This window comes from Rhinolophus ferrumequinum, chromosome 23 (genome assembly GCF_004115265.2).
Source record: "Rhinolophus ferrumequinum isolate MPI-CBG mRhiFer1 chromosome 23, mRhiFer1_v1.p, whole genome shotgun sequence".
Lineage (NCBI taxonomy): Eukaryota > Metazoa > Chordata > Mammalia > Chiroptera > Rhinolophidae > Rhinolophus > Rhinolophus ferrumequinum.
The window spans coordinates 13,733,154-13,758,049 of record NC_046306.1 but is presented as its reverse complement, the minus strand read 5'-3'; the positions used below and the strand labels follow the sequence as shown (position 1 = coordinate 13,758,049).

The following is a 24,896-nucleotide window of genomic DNA, read 5'->3' as shown; positions in this document are numbered from 1 at the left end:
GTACGATCATCTCAATTGATACAGAAAAGTCATTTGACAAAATACAACACTGTTTCACAACACAAGCAGAAAACTGGGAACGGCATCTACCAAAAAAAAAAAAAAAAAAAAAAAACCCGCTCAAAGCTACCATCGTACTCAATGGTAAAAGACAAAGTTTTCTCCTTAAGATCAGGAACAAGACAAGGAAGCCCATTTTAACTTCTGTTCAGTATTGGACTGGAAGTTGTAGTCAGAGCAATTAGATATGAAAAAGACATGAAAGTTACCCAAATTGGAAAGGAAGAAGTAATTACTATCTCTATTCGTAGATGACATGATCTTATATATAAAGAATGCATAAGAAAGCTACTAGAGCTAGTAAATAAAACTGCAGGGTGTAAGATCAACACACAGAAATCACTTGTGTTTCTATATACCTGGAAAAACAATTAAAAAAAACTTAAGAAAATAATTCCACTTACAATAGCATCTAAAAGAGTAAAATACCTAAGAATAAATTTAAACAAGGAGATGAAAGACCTATACTGAAAGCTACTAAATATTATTAAAAGAAATTAAAGACCTAAAAAAAATAGAAAGACATCCATGTTCATGGGTAGGAAGGCTTAATATTGTTAAAATGTCAATAGTGCTAAAGGTGATCTACAGTTTCAATGCAAATCCTACCATAATTCCAATGGCCTTTTTTGCAGGAATACAAAAGCTGATCCTCATATTCATATGGAATTGCCAGGGGCCCCAAAAAACCCAAAACATTCTTGAAAAAGAACAAAGTTGGAGGACTCAGATTTCCTGATTTCAAAACTGACTGCAAAGATAAAATAATCAAACCAGTGTGATACTGGCATAAAGACCAATTGAATAGAATTGAGAGTCCAGAAATAAACCCATACATGTATGGCCAGTTGAGTTTTGATAAGAGTGTCAAGTCCATTCAATTGGGGAAAGAACAATCGCTTCAAGAATGGTACTGGGACAATTGTATTTCCACATGTGAAAAAAAAAAAAGTTGGATGCCTACATACAAAAATGAACTCAAAATGGATCGATGACCTAAATATAAGAACTAAAACCAGGGATGGCGGGTTAGTTCAGTTGGTTAGAGCATGGTACTGGTAGCACCAAGGTTGCCGGTTCGAGCCCCGTATGGGCCACTGTAAGTTGCGCCCTCCTTAGAAAAAAAAGGGAGTGGCTGAACAATATGTATAGTGTGGCCCATTTTCTGGGGGGGGGGGGCGGGAAGTATAGGAGATGTAGATTAGGATATAACATAAAAGTCTGGAAAGATAGTCACTGTTTAGTAAATAGCTGTTATCTCTGGAAATGAGATTGAAGATGGGTAGAGGAGAAGCTTCCAGTTTTTATTTCACATTCTTCTTCCATATGTTGGAATTCTTTGGTTTTAGCAATACCATTATGTGGGGTTTTTTTTAAAACCGGCTCTGGCAGTGCAGGGGAGGAGGAGCTTGGTGGAACAGAAACAGTGACAGCTCTGGAAAGAGGCAGGAACTGGGGCTGTGATTTGCTTGGTGCAGGCAGACCTGAGGCTGTGATTTGATTGGTGCACTTGAGCCAGCTGTGGGGGGTGGTGGGGTGGGGGGACAGTCCCATGCTGACGGGTGGAGTGGTGGAGGTGGGGAGTGGGGCTTGCAGGGCTCCTTCAGGGCACATGAGACGAGCCAGTTTTAAAAGCACTAGCGTGACTGGGAAGCCGTTGACATTTTAATGAAAAGGCAATGGAGGAAGCGGCGTGGCAGCCACACTCTGAGTTGCCTCCTGAGGAGGGGTCACTGGGTGGAGCTTTGCTCACCTGGCCGGCAGACCAGGCCTTGAATTTGCCCTGAGTCAGAACCCTCAGCCTGGGCAGCTTCAGATCAACCAGGGGAAGTCTTCCTTCCACGTGATGTGGGGAGAGCTGAGCCCTGGTTACTGAGGGCTCCGAAGGGCAGAGCGGGGCCTGGGTCTCAGCTCAGCCGTGGTTCTCCTCCCAGGACGGTGCCGGCAGTGCCAGAGCAGGAGAGCTCTGGGTGGCAGGATACACAAGAGAGTGCCAGAGGTATCAGGCATGAGGCTGACTCAGGAGGGTGTGAGCTGTCCCTCCCTGGAGGTGTCCAGGAAAGGGCTAACCACTGAGGCTGGTGGTCCAATCGGGCAGGGAGGAGCGGAGAGTTGTGTGAGACAAGCCCTTTGGGTGGTCAGTTCTCCAGGCTCTAAGAGACAGGGAAGGGGATTCAGCTGGTGAAATCAGGGAAGGCTATGTGGGAGAGTCAGCACTGGAGCTGGACCTGGGAGGCTGAGAGTGAGATTTCAGAGAATAGAAATGGGACGGTGTTGTAGGGGACCCCAGAGACCTTCCCTGTGAGGCAGGACACGCACCACCATCACCAATTCCCATGAGGCTCCGGGAGGTGAAGTCACTTGCCCAAGGTCACACAACTTAAGTTGTACAGTAGCTTTTAAAAGTTCAGAGGGTCCCCAGGGCAGGGCCTGTGGAGGAGCCAGTCGGGGCAGCCAGCATCGTGATTCAGGTCCAGCAGTTAATTAGTAACCGGAAGGCCCTGCAGCCAGCTCCCAGCTGGCAGAACTGGGAAGTTGAACTTGAGCTGGTTTGGGAGCTTGAGCGAGTGGGTGACAGGTCGCTCCTGACTGAAAAGGTTGTTCCGGCAATTCAGGATTGGGGGGACCATGCAGAGAGACAGGAAGGCAGAGCTGTGCTAGGGGCTGCTCCCCAGGACCTGAACTGGGACCCAGAATTTTCAGGTGAGAGGTTCAGCTGTCAGCAGACACCTGCCTGCCAGCCTGCTGGTCTGCCAAATTGACTAACTGGTTACCTTACTTAACTTCCTTCCTAACTACCTATTTACTTCCTTTCCTTCCTAACACCCTCCTTTCTAATTCCCTTTTTTTATTTCCTAACTCTTCTCTCCCTCCCTTCCTTGTTTCCTCCTTTCCTAATTTCTTTTCCCCTTTCCCTCCTTCCTTCCCTCTTCACTAACTCTCTGCCTTCTCAGTTGCCTGATTTTCTTCCTTCCTAACTAACCTATTTCCATCTTCACTTCCTTCCCACTAACTTCGTGCCTTCCTTTTCGAAATTCCTAACTTCTTCCTGACAGTCCAGGCCATGGGCTTTGGCGTCGCACTGCCTGTGTTCAAATCCCATTTATGTCATTTACTAGCTATATGGCTTGATCACGTCACTGTACCTCCCCAAGCCTCAGTGTCCTCCTCCTTCAAACAGGGATGATGATAGATCCTAAGCCGTGGCATTGTGGGAATAAAATCAGATCAAGCTGGCACTTGGTATGCACTGTCATTGGTATGTCATTGGCCTGCACTGGGCAGACAGGTGTGTAAATGAATCGATTCCAGTAAAGTGTGGACAAAAGAAGCAGGTGCAGAGAAGGGAGCAAGAAGCGTTAGGAGCAGAGAGCTGCTCAAGTGTGGGAGTCACAGTCAAGGTGATGGGAAGCGTGATGGTGAGCGATGGGCATGCCAAAGTTTCCACCAGGACTTAGTACCTAAGTATTATGTGAACAGCAACACCTCAAGCAACTTTGCAAAATTCTACAAAGATTACAAAAAAAAAATAACCTAATTCACTGTCACCGTGGGTCATGGCCCTCCAGCCTTTTTTTCTGTGGCTGTGCACAAATGTCCATATGCTTACAGGTCTTTTTGTTTCCTTTACAAAGATGGTAGCCCTGGTATACCTACCATGTTGAAATCTGCTTTTTTTTGCTTGACACCGCAGTACATATATGTTCCTGTTTCCATTTATGTAGGCTTGTATATTGTTTTTGTTTGTTGTTGGGTAATTTTCCACTTTACACATGTCCTATCATTTATCTTATCAATTCATTCCTTGATTCACTAGTCAAATATATACAGAGCACCGACTTTGTTCCAAGCCCTGTTCTAGCTGTGGGGCATTCAACAGTGGACAAGAGAAGTCTTCGCCCTCATGGCACTGATGTTCTCATTTGAAACGGACAATAAAGAGTTGCGTGAGAAGGTATCAGAGAGTGATAAGTGTTACGAAGTAAAATAGAAAGCGGGAAAAGTAGATAGGGAATGAGCAGACCTGGGTTTGTAGAGTGACCAGCCATCCTGGTTTGTCCAGAACTGTACTGGTTTTGACACTGAAAGTCCCACATCTCAGGAAACTTTTAAGTCACAGACAAACCAGGACAATCGGTCACCAGGAATCAGAAAAGGCCTGTCTGTGACACTAGTTAGTGGAAGCCAGCTATGCAGCTATCTGGGGGAAGAGCATTCTAGGAAGAGGGAAAAGTAAGTGCCAGGGGCAGGAGGCCAGAGGGCCAGCAAGAAAGCCCGAGAGCCCGGAGTGTCGTGAGGGGGAGAGCGGTGGAGACAAAGTGGAGATGGAGATGGGAGCCAGCTCGAACGGAATCTCCTAGACCATAGTAAAGACGTGGCCTTTGACCCTCCAGGTGATGGCAAGTCACTGGAGTCTTGAGCAACAAAGTCACATGACCTAATTTACATTTTAAAAGAGTCACTCTGGCTTTTGGTGGAGAACGATTGTAGTGAATAAAGATAGAAACAAAGAATCAGAAGGGAAGCTATGGCAGTAATCCATGCACTGATGCGAGCGGGGGTGTCTCCATGTGTTTGAAAGGTAGCGGCCAGTGGGATTGCATGGTGGAGTGGAGGTCAGGTGAGGGTGCCAGGTTTCTAGGATGAATTCCAAGTTGCTGGCTTGAACTTCTGAGCAGGTCACAGTGCTGTTACTGAGCTGGAAGGAGGAGGCTGAGGCAGAGGAGAAGGAACGTGAGTGAACACTTTTTTGTTTTGGACATGTAGAGATTGAGATGCCTCTGAGTATCTAACAAGTGAAGTGTCGAAGAAGCAGTTGGCATAGAAATCCAGAATTCAGGAGAGAATCAGGGCTAGGGAGACATGTTTGGGAATTGTCGAGTGTAGTTGGTACTTAAAGCCTTTAAACTGGTTGAGATCAACTAGGGAACAAGGGTAGACAGAGGTCCAAGGGCTGAGCCCTGAGACAGGCTAGTGTCTAAGGAGACAGGAGAATCCAGCAGAAAGATGGAGGAAGAGCAGTCAGTGAGGTAAGAGGAAAACCAGGAGCTCCTGAAGCCAAGTGGGGGAAGTGGGTGTGTCAACTCCGTCTGAGAGGATGAGGGAGAGGAGGATGAAGGATTCATCACTGGCTCTGGCACACAGGTCACTGGCCCACTGTTTTGGTGGCATGTGGGGTTGACAGCCTCTTTGTAATGGGTTCAAGAGAGAAAAGGAAAAGGCATGGAGACTGAGTCCAGACAACTCTTTCAAGGAGTTTAACTAAAAGGGGGAACAGAGAAATGGACAGTGCCTGGAGGGGATGTGAGGTCGAGAGAGAGAGGGAGCTGTTACAGCAGGCGGTGTTCCAAAGTGGCCTGTGGTGGAACATTTAGGTTGTTATTATCGTCGCTATTATTTTCCTGTTCTAAACAGTGCCGCTGAAAGAATGCCCCATGCGGGGCTTGTTATGGAAAAGAAACGTCCTTGTTCTGGGTATGTTTTGTCAACATGACATCCTGCCCATCTGTGTATTGGTTCAACATTTCTGTTTTGTTGGAAGATGGAAGGCTCTGATATTGTTCATTTGGGTTTTTCTCAGTTGATACCCCCAGGCGCCCTGTGCTTCAGAACCCACAGAGAACCCCCAAGATCACTGAGCTTAATTAAGTCCCTCCCTCACCAACCCTCTTGGCCCCAGCCCCACGGATTCCTTCACTGAGGTGTATTGCAGAGGTCTGGGTGTGGCATGTGGTGGCCACATAGAAAGTTCCAGAAGGGCAGGGGCTGTGTCAGGCCCTGTCAACTCCTTCATTCCCCAGAAGACTCCTCATGAGCTCCAGGGGAGAGGAAGGACCCCGTGAGTAACTAATAATCACATCAGGAAGCAAAAACTTCATGAGCCAAGATGCTGGCTGGGACTGTGTTTCCTGCCTCTTACACAGCCAGAGAGTCATGGGACAACGGGCCCTGCTCTGGGGACAGCAGGCCAGAGCCCTGGAGGGGTCAGCAGGGAAAGGGCCAAAAGGCCAAGTGCTGGCAGTCAAAGACCAAGGCCAGCTGGATGGAGCCGGGCACATGGGCTCCAGATTCCTCTGGAACACCTGCAGGTTCTTGGGAGGCAAAGGGCTCTCAGCTGCCGTGGTTAAGGTCATGGGACCTCATCTTCAGCCCCAGATGTTCTACGCTGGGCCTGGGTAGGCCCCAGGGAGCATACCTTCTTACAGACAGATCCCCTACACACACACACGCACACACACACACACACACACACACACTTACCAATATACATCCATATGGAAACAATGACCTACATACACACAGGTGGTGATACTGTACCACACACGTATCAGTAGACACAGATGTAGACACCCACATGCAGACTCACACTCATACACACACAAGCATATTAACATATATAAATATACACACTGACATGTTGACACACTACACAGAGACTCCCTAAAGCACATACACGCACACTGAAAATACAGTCATGGATGTATTGATACAGTGACAGTTATCCAACTGTGACACACAGTAACCACAGAGCATGCTGTCATCTACACACAGACACACGATGACACAAATACCTTGACATCCAGGGACACACGGACACACCGACAAACTGAAGCACATCTGTGCACAAACCACCTGCACATAGCACATCACACACACACCCTGACCCACATACTCACACACACTCGAACAAGCCCCAAGAGTCTCCAGGGCTCTCCTGCAGCTGTTGCCCACCCCGCAGGGGGAGGCGATGTCCCCGAGAACAGAGGTCTCTGGTCCCATCTTAAGCTCTGCTGGGTCCTGCATGACATCAACAGCCACCTCGCTGCTGCCCAGAGTTGCGAGCTGGGGCCAGGCCGGCGCCAGGCACAGACACTTTGGCCCTTGTTGGGAGAACAGAGAGAGGCTCTCTTCTCCACTGCCCGTCCTCTGACTCCAATCGCTAGTTCTCTCAGAGGCCTTTCCTCAGGCTGCCGCAGGTACGTGGGGCCAGGGAGGCCAGGGCCTGGCAGAGGGGCCGTCAGGGTCAGCAGAGCAGAGGGTGTGGCAGCTCTGTGGGCTGTCTGAGGGGGCACCTGGCTGCTGTGCCGCTTACTCTCTCATGGCTCCGCAGGGCTGGGCCTCTCCAAACAGCCTGGCCTGGGCAACTCCCGCCCTTCCCCTGTGGTCACTTTCTCAGCTCCCAAGAAGGGGTAGAGTCTCCAGGAGCCCCCTTGTAAATAAAGACGGGCAGTGTCTACCCACTGAGGGCCAAGGCTGTGGTCTTGCGATGCCCAATACCCAGCAGTCCCTGCAAGCCAATGGGCTGCCAGGTGAGATCTTGGCTCTGGGCTTTGCCCTTCCAAGCAGGGGTAAGGCTGTGGGGCCCTGGGTACCCTGAGCCAAGGCCAGGTGTGCCAGCTTCCTCCACCCTGCAGGGTCAGGGCAGGAAAGACACTGTGCTTGCACCTGGCTGCACAGGCCAGCGGGTCTGTTTGATTGCAAACAGACACTGGCCAGGCTTAGGTCTCTCTATGGATCCAGCCCAAGGCCTCCAGGGCAGCTGCTCTTCCAGGGGCATTAGGCAGAAGTCCCTGTGGCAGAGAGATAATAGCACAGAGCCCATCCTGGGGTTGTCCATAGGAATTCAGGGTTGCAGTGTGCCTGTATGGGAGCCTGGGGAGCCCAGCCTGCCCCTCACAAGTTGTGTGACCCTAAGCAAGTCCCATTCTAGGCCTTAGGCTCCCCATCTGTGAAATGGGAGCAAGGGTTCAGACTTTATGCTCTGCTAGGGTCCTTCCAGCCCTTCTGGACTTCTGGAACTGCCCAGGCTCCCGGGGATCTTGTACCCTGGCTATCCTTAACCCTTGACGACTCAGCCTGGGAGGCGTCCCCCCCCACCCCCCCGACTGTGCTCCCTCCTTCCCTCCAGGATGTTTCACTAGAGATCCTGGGTCCAGGGGATATCATATCTTGTCCCATGCAGAGGTTGCTGGCCTCTGGGATAGGAGCACAGATGGGGTTGGTGAGGGCTGGCTAGGGCAGCGGTGCCTGAAGCCCTAGACAGGTGACACTAACTCCGCAGCCATCTCTCTCATACCTATTCCTCTTTGTACCCCCAGTATCCACCTGAGCACTGTTACAGAATGGCGGACCATAGCACTAGCGTGGCTGGGACCCCTCGTCCACAGGTGAGTGGGGCTTGGTTCCCACACGCACCACCAGGGGGCTCACTTCCACAGCTGAGGAAATCTACAGAATCACGCACCAGCCTGGTGGGCCATCTCAGACAGGACTGGGGGGCAGACAGGAGGCGCTCTGAGCTCACAGAAGTGGGCCACTTGCAGGGTAAATAGGAGACTTGGGAAAGGCTTCAAGAAGTAAATGAGGTAGAAAAATCATAGGATTGGCCCTGAGGACACCTGGGTTCCAATTCCCATGGGGTTGCCCGTAAGTCCTTGGACAGCTCTTCTCTGGGCTTCAGTTTCCTCATGCTCACAGTTAGCATGACAGCCAGCAGCCTCTCAAGGCTGTTGTGAGAAGCATGGTGAGATGGTGGATGGGTGCGTGGGTGGGCAGAGGGAGGGAAGGAGGGAAGCGGGGAAGGAGGGAAGGAGGGAGGGATGGAAGGAGGGAAAGAGAGAGGGAGGGAGGGAGGAAGGGAGGGAGGGAGGAGGCCGGCTAGTAGAGATGCTGGAGAAGGCATAGGGCCTGGGCCAGGGGAAAGGGATGGGGTCAAGGAGTGGGGACCTGCTGGTCTTAATCGCCTCTTTTTGTAAATGTCTTTAGCTCTCAAGAGCCAATGGGAACATCAACCTGGGGCCTTCGGCCAACCCAAAGTGAGTTCTGGTCTCTCAAACAACTTCCCTCGCTGGCTCCCCTCATACCTGGCTCCCCTCACACCTGCTCCTCATGCCTTGGGAATAAAATCCAAGTTCTCTGGTCTAGTTTCAAGACCCTCTGCCCTCTGGGCCCAGGACAACCCCCAGCTTTATCTCCCACAAATTCCCCAGCCTTCGCCCACACCCAGGCCTGTGCCTGGGACACCCCCGCCCTCCAAAGTCTTGATTGTCAGCACCTTCCCACCCCCAGACCCTTCTCAGGCTTTGAAGCCAGATCCCTTACCTTCTCTGCAGTCTTGTCTGGTTTTCTCCCCACGTTGCATGTTGTTTATTGAATCGTGAGATCCCCAGGGGCAGGAGCCAGTATTCTAAGCACCCTCTTGGTTAGGAGAACATGGCATTCTTCAACATCAGGGAGGCTTGGGTCTTGGAAAGCTCCCTGTATTCCCCAGCTTCAAAGTGGAAAAGAAGCCTGCCGTGGATCTCAGGACGAGGTTTCCCAAGATTGCAAATGCTGACCCGTGTTCTTGCCTCTTCCCCCAGTGCCCGGCCCACCGACTTCGACTTCCTCAAAGTCATTGGCAAAGGGAACTATGGGAAGGTGAGTCATATGGTGAGGGTAGGAGGCCTGGGTCGCCTTTTCTTCAGCCTCCTCCGCCCCCTGCCTGTCACTTGCATGTGCAAAGAGGGAGTTCACAACCGGCAGAATCACGGACGGATGCAGAGCTAGAGCTGGGGGCCAACTGAGGAGTAGTCACCTGTGAGACCTTGCGTTTGTGCTTCTACTTAGGTCCTACTAGCCAAGCGCAAGTCCGACGGGAAGTTCTATGCAGTGAAGGTGCTGCAGAAAAAATCCATCTTAAAGAATAAAGAGGTACCAGGGCCTGGGCACAGGCATTTCCTCTCCTGCTCCTCAACCCCCAGCCTAGGGTGGCTTCCCAAGATGGGCCCCAATTATGAGAGGCCCATGGGCCGAGTACAGAGGGGGTCACAGCAGGCGGTCAGGTGGTACCCAGGGTGCTGACTCTTCTCAAGGACCTCACCCTTAGGACCTTTAGGAGGACCCAGTCCCAGCTCTTTGCATTCCCCTAGGAAATTCAGGGCCCCGCAGTGGACAAATCCTCTGCACTGTCTGGGTTCCAGCCTCCCCATCTGTGCAATGTGGCGTCACACTTTATACTCTCCAAAGACCCTTCAAGCCACAGCCATCTTGGAGTTTCACATGTTTCAGCTGATTTGAGTCTCTTTAAGTCTAACCCCGTTCGGAGGAGAGAGCAGGCCCTGAGAGAGGATTGAATATCAAATCAGAGGACTCGGGAGAAGGAATTAGGGTTAACGGACATCGTGGGGGTGGGTAGGAGAGGTCTTCCTGAGGGAGGTGGCCTTGTCACTAGCCTTGAAGAGGGTGGTCTAAAAAGAGGGTGGCCAGGCAGGGGAAACAGCACAAAGAAAGGCATGAATGTGGACTCATTTGTGCAGCAATCACATATGCATGCTTGTCACCCCAGGGTGGGGGAGCAGGGGTTTCTGATCCAGAGGCTGGAGCTGCACCCACGGGGACTGCCCACACAGAACCCTGAATACTAGGCAAGGAGTGGGGCCTGGCTCTGAGGGCAACAAGGAGCCACAGTGGGCATTTGAGGAGGGGCATGAGAAGATCCCGGGCAGGGCAGCCCCCACCAGGGAGGCCACGGTGGGCTGTGACACGGACCCCTGTCTGTGTGACTCCACAGCAGAACCACATCATGGCGGAGCGCAATGTGCTTCTGAAAAACGTGCAGCACCCCTTCCTCGTGGGCCTGCGTTACTCCTTCCAGACGCCCGAGAAGCTCTACTTTGTGCTCGACTATGTCAATGGGGGAGAGGTAGGTGGGCCCACAGGAAGCTCCGCTGGGCTAATGCTTAGCTGTGAGCTGCCCATCCCACATGCCCACTGTGTACCAGGTTCCGGAATGTTCTCACTGCCTCCTGACCACAGACCTGTTTTGTTGCTGAAGAAACTGAGGCTCAGGAGCTGACTCACTTGCTCACAGGCCACCCAGCCCGTACCTGGCAGAGCCAGGATTGGAACGCGGGTCTGTATTGACTTCCTCCCACAAAGTTGTCCAGACTCACTTCGGTGGACCTGGGAAAGGTCAATGGCCGAGGAGCACTGTGATCGAGATTTCTAATGCTCCCGTTGTCCACCAGAGGCCACTGGGTGGAGGTAACCAGTCCCTGTGGTGAACAGAGACTTGAGGCCACCTGGTGACTCAGAAGCACAGCTAGATAAGCTGAGCTCCGTCCTGGACTTCGCTGTCTCTCTGGGCAAGTGGCAAAATTTAGTGTAATCTCTGTGACCACATGCCTTTTGGCCTGATGCCAAGGGGGGAGTTTTTGTCCTGTATCCTTAAGGCCCCTGGTGGAGGTGAAGAGTTTTCCATGCCAGCAAAATAGACCAAAGCAGTTGGCCCATGGGCAGATCTACCCTGGGCTCAGTTTCTCTCAGCCATAATAATCTTATCATCTGGGTTGGAGGAAACACACATCTTTGAACCACCCACTTTCAAACACCAGCTCTGCCAATGGTGAGCTCCGTGACCTGGCAAGTCACCTGACGGCTCCGGCCCCTCCCAGGTACCTCTTAGGTGAAACTGGCATCATATTTGATGCTTTAAATGTGATCTTGAGGGTTAAATGAGATACGACAAGTGAAAGGGTTTGGCTTGGAGCCTGGAACACAGTAGGTGCTGAATCCATGCTAACGAATCCTCCTGCTGACTCTTTGGACACCCACGACTGCTCTGTGGGGAGGGAGCCCGGCGTGCCCTTTGTCATCTGAGTACATTGCAGCTCAGAGAAGGGGTGACTTGGCCAGCTGCCCCCCACCCTGCACTCAAGCAGCTAGAGCCCCCAGGAAACCCTCTCACACACCTCCCCCGCCTCTAGCTCTTCTTCCACCTGCAGCGGGAGCGCAGATTCCTGGAGCCCCGGGCTCGGTTCTATGCCGCCGAGGTGGCCAGTGCCATTGGCTACCTGCACTCCCTCAACATCATCTACAGGTGAGGCCTGCCTGTGGCTCAGAGCCAGGCCCAGCCCTCTGCCTCCACAGCCAGGGGTGTGTGGGTCCCTAAATCGTGATGAAATCCCAGTGAACTTGGTCCTTTGTCTGAGAAGGATCCAGAAGCGGGGTAGGGTGGGAGCCTCCTCCTTCCTAGGACAGGTACCTGTCCCCCCTGGGCTCTCACTTGACATCTCTGTGAGCCTCTATGAATAGTCCTCCCTCAAGGACCAGCTCTCCTCACTAAGGGCGGAGCCATCACAGTGCACTTTTCTCTTGTTTTCTGCAGGGACCTGAAACCAGAGAACATACTCTTGGACTACCAGGTTGTGTATGTGGGTCTGTGTGTGTATAGTTACACATGTGTGCTGTGTACCCACAAGTGTGAGTGCACGGGTGTGCGTGCATTGTGCATGCATACATACGAATAGGGATGCATTGAAGTATGTGTATGCACATGTGCTCATACATGTGCACATGTGTGTACATGTGCATCATGTGCACTCGAGACCATGTACACATATACGTGCATGTACACACATGTGTACGCGAGGTCTGTGGGGAGCAGGGGTGGAGCCAGGCGGAGGCTTGTGGATTTTGTAGTCCCTCTATGTCTTAGACTGGGTTCCCTGGAAACAGATTCTGAGGTGAAGCCTTGGGTGCAGAAGGTTATCAAGAGATCTACTTTATCGGGGTGAAGAGGAGGATTGGGCAGAGGAGGAGGCTCTCCTGCCCTGTGATTGCACGTGAGCCCTCCGCTGATCTTACCAGAGGGGGGCGGGGGGGGCCTGAGCTGAGCTGGCCGTTCCAAACTGAGGCGAGGAGGCTAGGCATCTGAGTCCCTGCATCAGTCAGTCATTGGGTGGGGAGAGCCCCTTGGGAGGGGCATAACTTGGGTGAGGGCAGTGTCCCATATGGGGGCATGGGCGTGACAGCACTTAAAGAGGAGAACTGGACAGAGCCCGGAAGTATCCACTCACTCCATGACGTCCACCAGCCACCCGCCCATCCAGCTGCCACAGGGGATGGCTGCTTTCTGGGTCCCCAGCCTTCTGTCACAGGGGCTGCTGCCATCAAGCCCCTCCAGCAAGGGCATTCTGAGCTGCCGCTGTTATAGGGCATAGGTCTGAGTCCGGTGAGCTGGGCAGACAGTGGTCTGCCATCTCCCCACCTTGTCCGCTGTGCTGCTCCCAGCATCTAGTCCAGAAGCCCTGGGTCTCTGAGTGGTGTCTCCAGCCTGTGCCAGGGACATTGAACCCATAGCTGCTGCCCGGGGGTTTGGCATCTGGGCTTTGGGGTTAGGCCTGGCCATGCCTTTCTTAGACAACTCTCTGACCCCTGCCTTCCCTCCTCCACAGGGACACGTGGTACTGACGGATTTTGGCCTTTGCAAGGAAGGTGTAGAGCCAGAAGAGACCACGTCCACATTCTGTGGCACCCCCGAGGTGAGCTAAACCTCCTAGGAGAGGGTAGCCATGAGTGGTTAAGTGCAGATCCTAGGGCCAACAGGTTACACCTGAGGGGGCTCACTCCTTCCACCCAAACACGTCCCCTGAGCTGCCTGTGCACTCTGCCTTGGTTTCCTCATCTGTATAACAGGGGCACTAGCTCAAGGGCCTGCTAGGACCCGGCCAGCTACTGGTGATTCTGTCACGGTGATGTCTAATAGAAACAGAAATGCAAACCATATATGCAATTACAATTTTTCCAGCAGCCACGTTTAAAAAGTAAAAAGAAACAGGTGAAATTGATTTTAATAATATATTTTAATTAACCCCTACATACATAACAGTGTCATTTCAACCTACAATATAAAATTGTTCAGACATTTTATTCTTTTTTTTATTCCCTAAATCTTTGAAATCGGTGTGTATTTTACACTGATGGCCCGTCTCAGCTCAGAACAGCCACCTTTCAAGTGTTTGGTTGCTAGTGGCTGCTGTATTGGATGGCACTGCTCTACAAGGTGAAGTTCATGTGCAGCAGGAGGGCCTGGCCTGACAGTTAAGATGCGGGCGTGCAAATGCAAAACACTGGTCTCCTGTCCTCTTCCAGCCACCAAGAGCCTGGAGGGTTAAAATGTGTGCGTCTCTGTAGTAATTCATCCATGTCTATCTGTCCTGGCAAGGCCTCCCGGCAGCCTTGGGATTCAAACCTTTCCTTGAACTCTCACCTGTTTTGACCTCTGGACCTTGGACCCAAAGGGGTTCCCAGATTCTCTGGTGGGGGTGGGGACTGAGGCTGCAGGATGAGGAAGCTCCTCCTGACCTGGCATGGGGGACAAGACTTTAGCCGCTCTGTTCTTCTCCCTATGCTTGAAATTCCGGGTTTTAGATCTCAGCTGGGTCTCCTCAATTTGGTTTTAGGGTGGCCGACGGACAGATAACCTCTCTGAGCAGGAGCCATTGTCTGTGTTTGCGTATGGCAGGGTGTCCGCTGGACAGAACTGGCCTCCCAAAGCCTGACAGCCCAACCATCTCTTCCTGAGACATTGCCAGCGGCAGGGAGCAGGGGACATGGCACCCTGGCTTGTGTAGCAGACATGGCCCCGACAAGTTATCTCTTCCATGGTCTTTTCCTCCAAGGGCCTTGTTTACAAGGGGGGAGACAGACTGAGGGTCTTTCAGATAAGCATGTTTCCCCTCAACAGTACTTGGCTCCGGAAGTGCTTCGTAAAGAGCCTTACGATCGGGCGGTGGACTGGTGGTGCTTGGGGGCTGTTCTCTACGAGATGCTGCACGGCCTGGTGAGTGGGGTGTAGCTGTCTGCCTGGGACCTCTGGCTCTGGGGAGAGAGGGGAGCGGGTCTCTCCCTTGTGTGACCCGCTCAGACTCCTCAAGGAACTAGCTGTACGAGTCCTCTCTCCACTCCACGCTAACGGAGCTGATGCCAGAGTGAATACAAGGGTTACATATATTTTTTCAATACACCACGTCCTATGTTACTCCCTTGGTGCCTCAAAATAGCCTTTGGAGGCTTGCTGCAGGAAATGGAGTTGTTCTTATTTTACTGAAAGGGAAACTGAGACCCAGACAAGTCACAGTGCTGGTAGGTTGTGGAACCAGCCCTGGACCGAAGCCTAGGCTGCCTGCTTCATGGAGGCAGCTGTAGACTCGCCCCAGGTCAGGCTTCATGCTGGGGTGGCTTTACCAAGAGAACTGGGTGGGAAATAAATAAGTCATGGGAATGTAATGTGTGTGTGTGTGTGTGTGTGTGTGAGACAGAGAGAGAGAGAGAGAGAGAGAGAGAGAGAGAGAGAGAGAGAGAGAGAGATATGGATATGAAGGACCAGGCTCTGTGGAGTCTGGAGAAGGAAGACCTGGCAGAGGAGGTAGGAGGAAGAGCATCAAGGAAGATGGACCCCGCATACGTTTGGGGCCCGGCTCTCTTCCGAGCTATGTCACAGGCTTATTCTCTCTGAACCTTGTCTTCTCATCTGAAAAATTACTGTCTCGAGGCATGGTTGTGAGGCAGGGGTGAAATGATGAAGGGGAAAGTGTTAACTTTGCCAAGTGCAAAGGTGGTACACAAGCTAGATTAAGAGAGGTGGGATGGGGTGCTCCTGGGAGGTCCGTAGGCCTCACACTGGTGGGGGGAGACCCCTCGGCCTTCCCCGCAGCCCTCTCCACTGTGTTGGAAGCCCAGAGGTCTCTGCCTCTCTCCAGTCTTCCAAGTGAGCCATTGCACAGGACACGGGTCTGGCTGAATCCTTCCAGCTACCCAGCTTTTCTCCAAGTCTCCCTGAGACCTGTGCCCTTGAACATGGGTGATCCTCCAGCTCTCTCCCTCTATCACCAGCCACCCTTCTACAGCAAAGACATATCCCAGATGTATGAGAACATTCTGCACCAGCCGCTCCAGATCCCCGGGGGCCGGACGGTGGCTGCCTGTGACCTCCTGCAAGCCCTTCTCCACAAGGACCAGAGGCAGCGGCTGGGCTCTAAAGCAGACTTTGTAGGTGACCGGGCAGTGGAGCCGTGGCCCTTCTTTGGGCTCTCAGCTTCCTGTAGAGGCAGCGCAGAAGCACAATGACCTTCATCCAGCTGTCCTGTAAAACCAAGCACTGCTAATTCATTCATTTGGAAATTCATAACTGTTGCCTCTTGATTACGACCTCCAGTCTAGTTGTTTCATTCAACCAATACTTCCTGAGCACCTACTATGTGCCAGACATTGAGCTAGGTGCTAGGGAGTCAATAGACTGGGTCTCTGCCCTTATTAAGTTTATTGGGGGAGGGCAGACAAGAAACAGACATACACAGTTATTACAGAGTATGACAAATATCAGGAAGGAGATAAACAGTGAGCTGAGATCATCGATAATGGGAGGAGGTGCATTCACACTGGCATAGTCAGGGAGGTAGGTCCTCTCTGAGGAGGTGACAGTTAAGCTGAGACTTGAAGGATGAAAAGGAATCACGTATGCAGAGCTGGGAGGAGGCATCCCAGACACAGAGCACAGCATGTGCAAAAGTCCTGTGGTGGGAATGAGGAAGAGAGTGGTACACTGTAGGGTATTTTGAGGAGGGGAGTAGTAAGACCCAATTTAAGTTTTAAGAACTCCCTCTGACTTCTGTGCAGACTGGACTTGCTTCTCACAAATACCTGAGCGCTTCCTCCTTGCCGGTGCCCCAGCAGGGCACTCAGGGTATGGAGATGAATAATTCCGCAGTCCATTCCCTTAACAAGTTCATTATATTCTTTTTTTTTTTTATTAAAGTAGCACTTTAAAAATAATCTTACATTTTTCTACTCAACAAAAGATCCTTCTGATTTATAAAAGGAAGACCACAGTGCTGTTCTCCTTAGAAACTTGTTTTCTCTTCTACAATAGCGGTTGAGATGCGTGGACGAGGAGACAGGTTTAGATCCCTCCTCTACCGCTTGCTAATTGCAGGACCTTGGGCAAATTTCCCAATCTGTAATGATAGCACCTAGCTCATAGCTGCTACCAAGATCAAAACGGATTAAGATGTGCAAAGCACTTAGGCCAGTGCCTGGCACATAGTAAGTGCTTTTTAACCGTTTTTACCAACAGCCCTACATGCCAGGTACCGTGAAATGTCACAGCATTTAGGGCATTTGCATATCCGTCCCGGGCCAGCTTAAAGAAAAGGGTTTTCAGGGAAGGCTCGTCCCATCCTTCCAGGTGGAAATTTGTATCTTAAAAAATATGTCTGATTTTTAAAAATAAGGTATACATTCACATAGATCAAAATTCAAAGGATATTCAGAAAAAGTGCCTCCAGCCCCCCAGTTCCTTAGAGGCAACCAATGTCACCAGTTTCTTGGGTATTCTGGAAATATTTTGGATCTGGCTTTTTAACAAGCCCAGGGGCGTGGTATTCTGATATAGGGAGCCAGAGAATCATTTTTTGAGAAAGGCTGATAGAGAGAGGGTCCTGCTGGGACAGGAGGCAGTTGGTGCCAAGATTGATTTGAAGAAGTGGTAAAACATATGCAGATCTGGGTCCCTGGAAACCTGTAGCTTTTTTTGGAGCTTTACCTCCCAAACCTTCCTTAGTGAGTTCATTTGGTCTATTTCTCTGGTTTGCATTCTGGAAGAATCAAGATGCACTGAGGCAGAATGGAGCAGGGTCCCCAAGATCCCCCAGGAACCCTAAGGGCAGGTTCTGCTGTCTTGTTCAGCGACATACCTCCAAAGCCTCCCATGGTGCTGACACAGAGTAGGTGCTCAGTACATAGTTGTGGAATAAACAAATGCTGTGGGGGAGAAGGTTTTGGGTTCTAGATTATGGCGAAGGGGAGAGGCCTGGCTGTGGGATACCCCTTTATCCTAGGAAACCAGCTGGAGGTGCAAGTTACTTTCCCAATAAAGGTTTTAGGCCTTGACAGCCAATGGCCAGTAGAGTTGGAGCTCCCGGCCATGTGGGTGTGGGTTGGAAGTGCCTATAGGGAGGGTTGCTTCTGATCAGCACCTTCTTCCTGCAGCTTGAGATAAAGAACCACGTGTTCTTCAGCCCCATAAACTGGGATGACTTGTACCACAAGAGGCTGACTCCACCCTTCAACCCAAACGTGGTAAGAGGTCACTGCATTCCAGATTCTGGGTACCCAGGGCTAGTGGGAGTTTGGAGGGTATCTGTGCCAACTCTCTACAGGTGGGAAAACTGGCTCCAAGTGGCTCCATGATTTGTCCAAGGCCACGCAGGAAGTTAGAGGCAGAACTGGGTCTAGAACCCAGACGTCACAACTGCCAGTTCAGCTCTGTGTGATGAGCCATGCTTCCGCTCCTTTATATTTTAGCACCAGTAACCTTCGTTGCACAGTCCTTTACAGTTTTTAAAGTGCTCTGTGTCACATAGCACACCTAGACAGAGCCAAGTCCTGTAAAGATATTTTTTTCTCTATAGTTAGCTTTTTTCCTGATAATAAAAATGACATGTATGTATTGTAGAAAGAAAGCGTGTGAAACAGAGACGTGTAAAGCAGCAGGGAGAAAGAGCTTATTATCTCACCACCCAAGAGAAACCATAGCTGGCATGTTTCCTTCGTCTTTTTTCTATTTGCTTTTTTTTTTTTACATAGGTCATATAGAGAGAGAGATTTCTCCCACCCCCCCCTTTTGTTTTTTGCTAAAAGCTATGTCATTATTTCCCCAAGTCACATAAAACTTTATAAGTATCATTTTAAATGGCTCCTGTTATTTCAACCCTACGTTGATGACATAATTTATTCAACCGTGCTCCTAATGGTGAATTTTAGGTTATTACATTGTTTTTTCTTTATCACAATGGACTGATGAACGTCTTTAAGTGTCTCTCTTTGCCTGGAGTTCTGATTTTTCCTGGAGATGGATCCCCAAATGGGGAATCACAGGTCCACGAATGTGAACGTTTTTCAGTTCTTGACTCGTGCCACCATCACTGGGTGTTAGGAAGGACCATCTACTTGGCACCAGTAGCTTCTGCTGGAGAATTGTCATCTTATTCTCTGCAGCATGTATGTGCGTTGTTGTTCTCTACTTTGCAACTTTGAGTAAAAACATGGCCTCTTGTATTGTTTTGATTTGTATTTCTTTCATTTATAGGGAAGGTGTTTATTTTTAAATGTTAACGAGCAGTGGTAGTATGAATGACTGGAGCCCCATTTGAGGTGGACATGGCAGGTTCTCTTGGCTACCTCTAACGTGTTGAGCAGTGTCAGGGCCCGTCCATCCAGGCAGCCTGCACACCTCAACACTGCCAATGTTATTCGCTATTTACATCTTTCCTTAGGTGAAATACCTGTTCATGAATGTGTCTTTGAGCACCAGACTCTTGACATCAGTTGTCAGATAGGATACACTCAGTCCAGGCACCTGCAAGATTTCTTTAGCTGGGGATGAAAAAAAAGACCTTGAGGATAATATTGGACATACACCCTGAAGAGAGAATAATATACAGAAAACTAGACAATGAGGTAATAGAATGCAATGCATGGACTGTAGAGTGAGACATGCTAGGGGTGAATGAATTCCTGGTTCTGCCATCTACCCCTTGTGAGACCTTCAATAAGTTTCTTTAGCATCAGTGTCCTCATTTGTAAAAAACGGAAAATGCCTGCCTTGTTTCGGGCCACACAGCTGACTAACAAGGGCCAGAACCAGGAGTCACATTCTGGTTGGAACTCTAAGCCCTGGGCTAGAACCACTGTGTCCTGTAGCCTTTTAAGAAGCTAGAAGCCATGGTCTGTTTGGTTCCACAGCCTAAGGCTTGAATACTGAAGCAGGTCTGCGGACTCTTCCACTTGCCCTGCTTACTTCATAAAACCCAGACCGTGCTTCCTCCCCTGATAGGTTGTATCAGTTAGCTCTTGCCGCTATAACAAGCCACCCCCAAACTAGGTGGCTTATTTCATTTGGATTCTATGGCATGGTTGTGTGGTTTTTTTGGCCTGGGCCAGGGCAGTTGTCTCTGCTGGCTCACTCATGTTAGTGGTCAGCTAGCCGGTCAGCTGGCAGTTGATGATCTAGAATTGCCTCACTCACGTACCTGGCAGTTGGCCGGCAGCTGGGACAACTGGGTTCTGCTTCATGAGGCCTCTTACACATCAACAGGCTGGCCTGGGCTTTTTCACATGGTGGCCTTAGGGTTCCAAGTGCAGTAAGAGAGAACTTCCAGTGTGCGTTTTTCAAGCCTCTGATGGCATCACATTTGGTAATGTCCCATTGGCCCAAGTAAGTCACACAGCTAACCCATAGTAAAGGGGTGGAGAAATAGACTCCACCACTGGATGGGAATGGAGAATTTGTGATCATTTTCACAAGCTCTCACACAGATCTTCCTCCAAAATAGCTAAAGCAGCCCAGTCACTCTCTGCCATACTACCCTATTTTATCTTTTTCATAAGACTTATTAACACCCAAAATTATCTCTTTGTAAGCATTCTTATTACCAATTTTCCTACTCCCTGTATAAGCTCCATGAAAGTAAGAGCCCACTCTATTTTGTTTCTCTGTATTCCCAGTGCCATGAACCATGCTTGGTAGGCATTCAGTAAATATATGTTGACTATTTAAATATATATGTAGTAAATATATGTGGAGCAGGCAGGACGCCAGGGGGGTAGAGGAATTGATATGTGGTAGTTGGGCCTCGTGGAATCAAATAACTAATGTAAATGCATGGGTAAGTGACAGTTAAGAAGGGTGTCCCTGAGGCACTCAGAGGGGAGGCCTACCGTCCCTCTCAGGGCTTGTGGCTTCCTTCGGCAGTTCTGACCCCACTGTTCCCTTCTCATCATTGGTTTATATTCACAGGCTGGACCTGATGACTTGAAAAACTTTGACCCTGAGTTCACCCAGGAAGCCGTGTCAAAGTCCATTGGCTGCACTCCTGACACTGTGGCCAGCAGCTCCGGGGCCTCAAGTGCATTCCTGGGATTTTCCTATGTGCCAGAGGATGATGCCGTCATGGATTGCTAGAAGCGCCTGTGAAACCACTGGTATCTATAAGGAATTACCTTCAGCTGCTAGGAACAGAGACTCGAAGTTAACAGTGGCTTTAAAATGATTCGTTTTTTTCCAGCACAAAAAGAACGGTGTGGGGCCGGCCTGGTGGCTCAGGCTGTTGGAGCTCCGTGCTCCTAACTCTGAAGGCTGCTGGTTTGATTCCCACATGGGCCAGTGGGCTCTCAACCACAAGGTTGCCAGTTCAACTCGAGTCCCACAAAGGATGGTGGGCTCCGCCCCCTGCCACTAAGATTGAACACGGCACCTTGAGCTGAGCTGCCGCTGAGCTCCCGGATGGTTCAGTTGATTGTGGAGTGTGTCCTCTCAACCACAAGGTTGCCAGTTCGATTCCTTGAGTCCCGCAAGGGATGGTGGGCTGCGCCCCCTGCAACTAGCAACGGCAACTGGACCTGGAGCTGAGCTGTGCCCTCCACAACTAAGACTGAAAGGACAACAACTTGACTTGGAAAAAAGTCCTTATACACTGTTCCCCAATAAAGTTCTGTTCCCCTTCCCCAATAAAATCTTTAAAAAAAAAAAAAAAAGAAAGAATGGTGTTAGGGGTCCAAGGCTGGTCTGACAGGTCACCAGGTACTCAAAAGCTTCCTGTATTTTGCTCTGCCATCCTTGGCAAACAGCTTCAATATTAGTTGCTACATTATCATAGGTGGTTACTGGAGTGCTAGCCACTGCTTTTATGTCTGGGCAGGAACAAAAGGAGGAAAGGAACTGGTACAGTTTCCCAGAAGCCCCACCCAGTGACTTCTGCTCATTAGCCCCCACCCTTACCTGTAATGGAGGCTTAGATATGTGATTTATTAGCTGGCACATTACTATGTAACATAGGCATTCTGACTGTAAGGGAGAAGGGGGAAATGCTGGGTAGGCAAACAGAGGGCCTCTTGGTGTTTGGATTTTGATCTCAGTGTAAAATGACAGAGATGTGACAAGTCCATACAGTACCAGCCAACATCCTCTTATTTTTCTTTGCTGTGGGTAGTATGAGACATTTGTTGTTAGGTTTGTCTTCCTGGCGTCTGAATCCCTCCTATATTCAGGGAATCTCCTAGTTTATGAGCCTGGCTGAGGGGCAGTAACTACCTCCACTTACAGTAGCTGAAACTCTAGCTACTGACTTTCCCAGCCTCCCTTGCAGCTAAGGAGGCCATGCCTGTGGCCCAGGGATGTACCTGTGCCAGATTTTGAGAAAAGGAAGGGACTGGGAGCTCTCTTTCATGTGGTAGCTGTGGTGACAGCACCCACAAAACCAAGTTCCTGGTGTAGAAGTGGCAACAGAGCAAATTGCAGCAACTGGGACTCGGTGGCAGCAGCAGCAATGTCCTCATCAGATCACTGCTGCAGCATCCTTCCTGGGAAGCCTGGAGCCTCGTCCTCTAGCTTTCCAATGATTTTGAGAGCTTCTGATCCTTTTAACACCCTCCTTTTTGGCTTAATTGGCCAGTGAGCTTTGGAACACCAGCCTGTGCTGAACCAGTTTCTGTGCTAGACTCTTTCAAGTTTACTATCAGGTTTTTTTTTTTTTAAAGATTTTATTGGGGAAGGGGAACAGGACTTTGTTGGGGAACAGTGTGTACTTCCAGGCCTTTTTTTGGGGGGAACAGGACTTTATTGGGGAACAGTGTGTACTTCCAGGACTTTTTTCCAAGTCAAGTTGTTGTCCTTTCAATCCTAGTTGTGGAGGGTGCCGTTCAGCTTCAAATTGTTGTCCTTTCAGTCTTAGTTGTGGAGGGCGCAGCTCAGCTCCAGGTCTAGTTGCCGTTGCTAGTTGCAGGGGGCACAGCCCACCATCCTTTGCGGGAGTCGAACCGGCAACCTTGTGGTTGACAGGACGTGCTCCAACCAACTGAGCCATCCAGGAGGCAGCTCAGCTCAAGGTGCTGTGTTCAATCTTAGTTGCAGGGGGCGGAACCCACCATTCCTTGCGGGACTCGAGGAGTTGAACCGGCAACCTTGTGGTTGAGAGCCCACTGGCCCATGTGGGAATCGAACCGGTAGCCTTCGGACTTAGGAGCATTGAATTCCAACCACCTGAGCCACCGCACTGGCCCTTTACTATCAGTTTTTAACCAAACACCCTAATGTAGGAACTATCTCCTTTTACCAATGAAGAAATAGGGTCAGAGAAGCCATTCCTTACCTGAAGGTCACATACCCAATAAGGGCCAGACTGGGACTTAGCGCCACATAAGCTGACTCCAGGGCTCTCACATGTAACCTTTGTGCTGGTCTGCCTCTCACGCTGGTTGTTAGGTCCAAGGGAATGGCTGTCAAAATCTCTAATAAGAGAGCCAAGTCAGGAATTGGTCAGAATAAGCTAGGTGGTGAAAAGGAGTCATTCAACTGGACGCTCATGGTCTAAGCCTGGCTGCCAAGTTGACGCTGTGCTCTACCTCACCTGCCCTGTATATTTGGCAGGTCTATGGCCATGAGGAGCCCAGGCCTGGGACAGGGCTGGAGGCTGGTGCAGGCTTGGTGACCAGAGCTTCCCAGACACCTATGGAGCTCCGTGCGTTCAAGATTAGTCATTTCTCAGGATAATTCTGGACAGAATGTGAGCACATAACACCTCCTGAATTCAGGATACCCTGCACTTGTAGGATGGCTCATGCTGCTTTATTTCAGTGGAAAGTAGTTTTCTTTTTCACAAAACTGTTGTTCACCACCTACTTCTGGGTGCTCTTATTAGCCTTTTGATTTGTGGACAAGAGGGGAACTTTCTTTATGTCAGTGTGTTTTGGTAATTTTATTGCCTTTTCCTATTAATTCAGTCCCACTCTTTTCCTTCCATTTTTCCATGGCAGCCCACTACCCCAGAAATTACAGGGCATGAAGCTGAATACCATGGAAAACACGCCAATGACACTGACACTGAGCTACTGGAGATCAAAGCTGGGTCAGGAAGAGCTACTGTTACCCTTTGACATGCGTTGAGAACTCTGAAACACTCTGATTTGATTTCTATCTTAATAGTGTCTATCTTAATTGACAAATGTGGAACATGATGAGGGAGAAGACAAAATTCCCAAAGCAAAAAGCAAGAGTGTGTAATTGTCAGAAACATGATAGTATTGTCAAAAGTACACAATCTGCTGTGGATTGTGACACTCATAATGGTTCTATCTGTTCTAAGACTAAAAGATCACAAAATTTTCACCAGAATAGAAAATAAAGAAAAACTATGATATGAATCATGCTACGCCTATGTTTACTGAACACATTCTGAGTTTTATGTACATTATCTACAATCCTCACAATAAGCCAGCATTTAGAAATTATTAACCTTACTTTACAGATAAGACTCATGTGCTCAGAGCGATTAAGCAATTTGCCCAGGGTCACCCAGCCGGTATAAGGCACAGCCAGGAATTGAACTTGGTGGCAGCTGATTCTAAGACCCTTATTCTTTCTACAACCTTCAACAGTGGGAGAAGTGCTCTGCGCAGGGATTCTTTTGGTCGTCTGGCAAACACAGACTGCACATCAGGCAGAAGGATCCCAAGACCTGTGCCAACACTCCGTGGCGCTGCCTACTCTCTCTACAGTGGAAATACATCCCTTCCATTTTTATCCCTCACTGAAGGTTGTATTCACCCCATTTTGTGCCACAATACAGTGTCCCCAGGAAGAGAATTCTCAATTGCCCTCCTCCACGTTTTAACTTTGCAATGACAGAGTTGTTAAAAGGCAACAAGAGTTTTGTGTGTGTGTGTGTGTGTGTGTGTGTGTGTGTGTGTGTTTGTTTTAGGATTCCCAAACTCCTATCACTCTGTACATGTTGAAGAGTGTAACAAACACAAATACAAATCGAAGCTGTCTTAAGTCTGCTCTCATCGGGTTGAGCCAGCGAGGCGGTGGCATTGCACAAAAGTCCACATGTTCTCAGAGCCTGGAGAGAAGGAGGCCCGTTTGTGATTACCGGTCTCTGGTTTCTCATTTTCACAGCGATGGCGCTTTCACATAAGCAGTTCCTTCTGCCCGGAATGCTCTTTCCAGCCTTGCCTTA

General features: G+C 49.9%; 1 protein-coding gene across 5 annotated transcripts; it reads left to right on the top strand.

Moving 5' to 3' along the window:
• Positions 1-2,563: 2,563 nt before the first annotated feature.
• Positions 2,564-23,444, top strand: SGK2 (serum/glucocorticoid regulated kinase 2). 5 transcript variants are annotated; one of them, XM_033094322.1, is made up of 14 exons: positions 2,564-2,763; positions 8,160-8,228; positions 8,827-8,876; positions 9,423-9,480; positions 9,670-9,753; positions 10,613-10,744; positions 11,808-11,920; positions 12,209-12,245; positions 13,278-13,364; positions 14,570-14,665; positions 15,718-15,873; positions 17,872-17,961; positions 20,681-20,865; positions 23,309-23,444. In XM_033094322.1, the coding sequence occupies exons 2-13, from the start codon at positions 8,184-8,186 to the stop codon at positions 20,843-20,845; spliced, it is 1,113 nt and encodes a 370-aa protein (XP_032950213.1). In that variant the 5' UTR covers positions 2,564-2,763; positions 8,160-8,183; the 3' UTR covers positions 20,846-20,865; positions 23,309-23,444. The 5 variants fall into 5 exon arrangements, with proteins under 5 accessions (XP_032950213.1, XP_032950214.1, XP_032950215.1 ...); XM_033094323.1 differs by lacking the exon at positions 23,309-23,444 and adding an exon at positions 6,800-7,037 and having other exon boundaries at positions 20,681-21,062; XM_033094324.1 differs by lacking the exon at positions 23,309-23,444 and having other exon boundaries at positions 10,616-10,744; positions 20,681-21,062.
• The last annotated feature ends 1,452 nt before the right edge of the window (positions 23,445-24,896 follow it).

What these genes read in the sequence shown, in the direction of transcription:
- SGK2 (XM_033094322.1), top strand. Translation starts at nt 8,184, where the DNA reads ATGGCGGACCATAGCACTAGCGTGGCTGGGACCCCTCGTCCACAG. An exon ending in ACATACTCTTGGACTACCAG is followed by an intron (nt 12,246 to 13,277) that starts GTTGTGTATGTG and finishes CCTCCTCCACAG; the next exon opens with GGACACGTGGTACTGACGGA. An exon ending in ACGAGATGCTGCACGGCCTG is followed by an intron (nt 14,666 to 15,717) that starts GTGAGTGGGGTG and finishes CTCTATCACCAG; the next exon opens with CCACCCTTCTACAGCAAAGA.